The sequence below is a fragment of the Opisthorchis viverrini genome, assembly GCF_000715545.1.
Source record: "Opisthorchis viverrini unplaced genomic scaffold opera_v5_131, whole genome shotgun sequence".
In the NCBI taxonomy this organism is placed as follows: domain Eukaryota; kingdom Metazoa; phylum Platyhelminthes; class Trematoda; order Opisthorchiida; family Opisthorchiidae; genus Opisthorchis; species Opisthorchis viverrini.
In genome coordinates, this window is record NW_008751784.1 from 687,619 (window position 1) to 690,551 (window position 2,933).

At 47.3% G+C, this 2,933-nt stretch overlaps 1 protein-coding gene across 1 annotated transcript in view; it reads left to right on the forward strand.

The window, feature by feature from the left end:
* Positions 1-1,014: 1,014 nt before the first annotated feature.
* Positions 1,015-2,933, forward strand: part of T265_06278 (hypothetical protein) — a gene marked incomplete at both ends in the record, with an annotated part of 2,774 nt that continues 855 nt past the window's right edge. The window contains 5 exons of the mRNA XM_009171498.1: positions 1,015-1,377; positions 1,405-1,930; positions 2,014-2,099; positions 2,177-2,414; positions 2,455-2,891. Of these exons, the coding sequence (XP_009169762.1) occupies positions 1,015-1,377; positions 1,405-1,930; positions 2,014-2,099; positions 2,177-2,414; positions 2,455-2,891 (1,650 nt within the window). The remainder of the gene's footprint in view (positions 1,378-1,404; positions 1,931-2,013; positions 2,100-2,176; positions 2,415-2,454; positions 2,892-2,933) is intronic.

A 2,933-nucleotide genomic window follows, 5' to 3' on the forward strand; every position in this document is an offset into this window, starting at 1 on the left:
TGCGCATGCTTGACGTGGTAGGTCACACCAACGCTCATCCATAGCGCACTCGCCCTGAAAAGTACTCAAATCTCATTCTCATCGGTAGCCGTCATTTCATTTGTCTCCTTCGCGAACTGCCTTTAACAGCACCCGTTCGTTGTTTTCTTGCTTGAAATGACCGAGCTACGCACTGATGCTTTTGTCAAAGACAGCTTGCCAACAATGTGTTCCCGTGTATGTGCAATTCATGGTTGTACGTGGGCAGGACACTGCCAGGGCGCCCACACCTCAACCAAAGCCTTTGGCTCAAAAGCCTAACCGCATGGCAGCGGTGTTTGGCGGGAAATGCAAATGCATTACCATTTCTACGGAACAAGTCGCCACATGGTCCAACCCCCAACACGGAGGGCCAGGAGGTTGTGTTCGTTAGACCTCTAACCAATGACCAACCTGGCATGAGAGACTCTGTGAGTGTCGCGGGACACCCTACAGTGAAGCATCGGTGTTGAACACTGATATCATGCTGTCGATGATGATGACGATCAATGTGCTCCCGTTTCCAACCCCATGTGTTAGCCAATCCCCATATTTATTCCTCTTGGCCAGATGAACTGAAACCCTCTTGTTTTACTGAACTATTTTTATAATTCTTACGGACTTTGGTCGGACATCGTGATTTTGCGGTTGCTCGCCGTCGATATCTGTTTGGTTGTGGCGACATCGATTTTGGGGCGAAGTGATCTGCATCTATCATCAGGCTGGTAATTCTACCGCCTTATTTTGTAATCTTACGGTATCTGCAGAGGAGAATCCGTTGAGGTTTATTGAATATGTATATTATTATATTTGCAATGGTACCTTGATTCCAGAATTTGGATTTCTTGGTCGTTTTCCTGATTTGGCACGCGTGACTCAAACTCAGAAAGCAGATAGCCGTAACGGTACTCAACGGTTCCAGTATTCAACGGAGTGCAGATCTAGTACACAGCGATCTACGGTGCCAGTACTCAACAATCGAGGAACTCGGAGAAGATGGAGAAAGCCCCTTCAATTGATCTCTATCTACCCGCGGAATCGGGGCAAGGCGGCTGTTCTGGCAATTCTTTAGCTATCGGTTCATCTACTGGCTCTGAATCACCTAAGCATAAGAAATTAAATTTAACTGCGTTGTTGCGAGCGCAGAATAGGGCAGAGGAAGTGGAGAAAGAATTTCAGCTTATGCGGGCTCGTAATGAGGTGCGTCTAGCGGAGTTAGAGCTGGATTCGGACGGTGCTTCCGTCGTTGATGTGCAGGTTGACCCGCAGGATAAGGTAAAGGATTACCTAGCCGGGGTTGTAAGTAGCACGCCCATGTGTGAGGCACTAGCGGTCCAACCGACTTCTTGCGTGGTTAAGGTAGACCTACCTAGAGTGGACTTATAGGCTTTCGACGGCAACCCAAGGTGCTATTGGAGATCTATTCAAGAGTTCAAATTTCACATAGAGGATAGTGTGCAAGATAGTGGACAGAGGATGCTATATGTGATTCATTACTGCAGGGGTCCTGCGAAAGAAGCCGCGGCTGAATGCGTAATGTTGCCTCCTGAGATTGCTTACGGTAGAGCAAGAGAAATACTTAAGGATCTCTTTGGGAGGGAACATATGGTGGCCAGAGCCATACTGGACGATCAGTTCAAGAAATTGAAACCGTTGCATGACGATGCAGATTCACTGTCTCGTTTATCGATAAATCCTCAAAACTGTCACGTTTCTCTAAGTCAAATGAATCATCCTAGTGACATGCATCCCGTCTCAACCATAGAGCGAATTCTCCGCACGTTATCGAAGGATGCTCGTCGAAACTGGGCAAGGTTGGCTGACTCTATGGGCAACCTTGGAAAACAAATAGGTTTCTCTGACCTACGCAACTTCGTTTCTCAAGCAGCCCGAATCGCTCGCAGCCGCTGCGGTATGATTACCACAAGCTCAGAATATCATCGTCCTTAAACGCATCGAAAGGCGCCATAGTGTATTCGCCGTTCAGAAGGGAAGCGATGACTCGAGCTCTTTTTGCGACGAAAGACATGGACCGGCGCAGTGTCGTTGGTTCACTGACTTGCCAATGCAAGCAAGATGGAGTGTGGTGAGAAGGAAGCGGTTATGTTTTGTATGCCTAAAATCATGCCATGCCAGTATCAAATGTGATTCTCTTTAGAAGTGTGGTATAGAGAACTGCTTGCTGTCTCACCATCATCTGTTGCATGTAATGCCGGATGCCAACAAATCCACTTTAGTTGGTTTGTGCAACTCGACATCTCAGACGGAATCAGGAACCTGCATTGGCGTCGTACCGGTTTGTGTGAATGGTCCGCAAGGCAGCGTTCTCACGTACGTATTGTTGGATCGTGGGTCGGACGTAACATTGGTTACGAAGGACTTGCTTGATGAGGTTGGTCTGACCCGGAACTCCAACAACTTTGAATTTATCTACAGTGAGTGGGACCTCCACCGTGCAGGCTACAAGTCTCAGAATTGAGTTTGAATCGGCAGATTCAGGTGAGACCGTAGTGACTGAGCAGGCCTTTGCAATACGCTATCTGCCCGTCAGCCCATCGGTTATGAGCCCAAAGAAGATAGCTAGTCAATATAATGACTTGAAGGATACTACCCTTGTGGAGTTTCTAGATAAGCGTGTGAGAATATTGATAGGAGATGTTCCAGGGGCACATTGGCCTATGGAGAAGAGATTGGGCAAGCAGAAGGAATGTTACGCTTTAAAGACACTTTTGGGTTGGGTCCTAATTGGTCCGTTGTCTATAGGACATAGAGTCTGGAGACATGTGCACCATGTAAGTATGAAGAAAGATGACATCACTGCTCATCTTAAGGCTCCGTATGAGGCTGATTTCAACGATTTAGAGATTCCGGCCGTATGCCAAAGTGTCGAAGACAAAGAAGCATTTTGTATCATC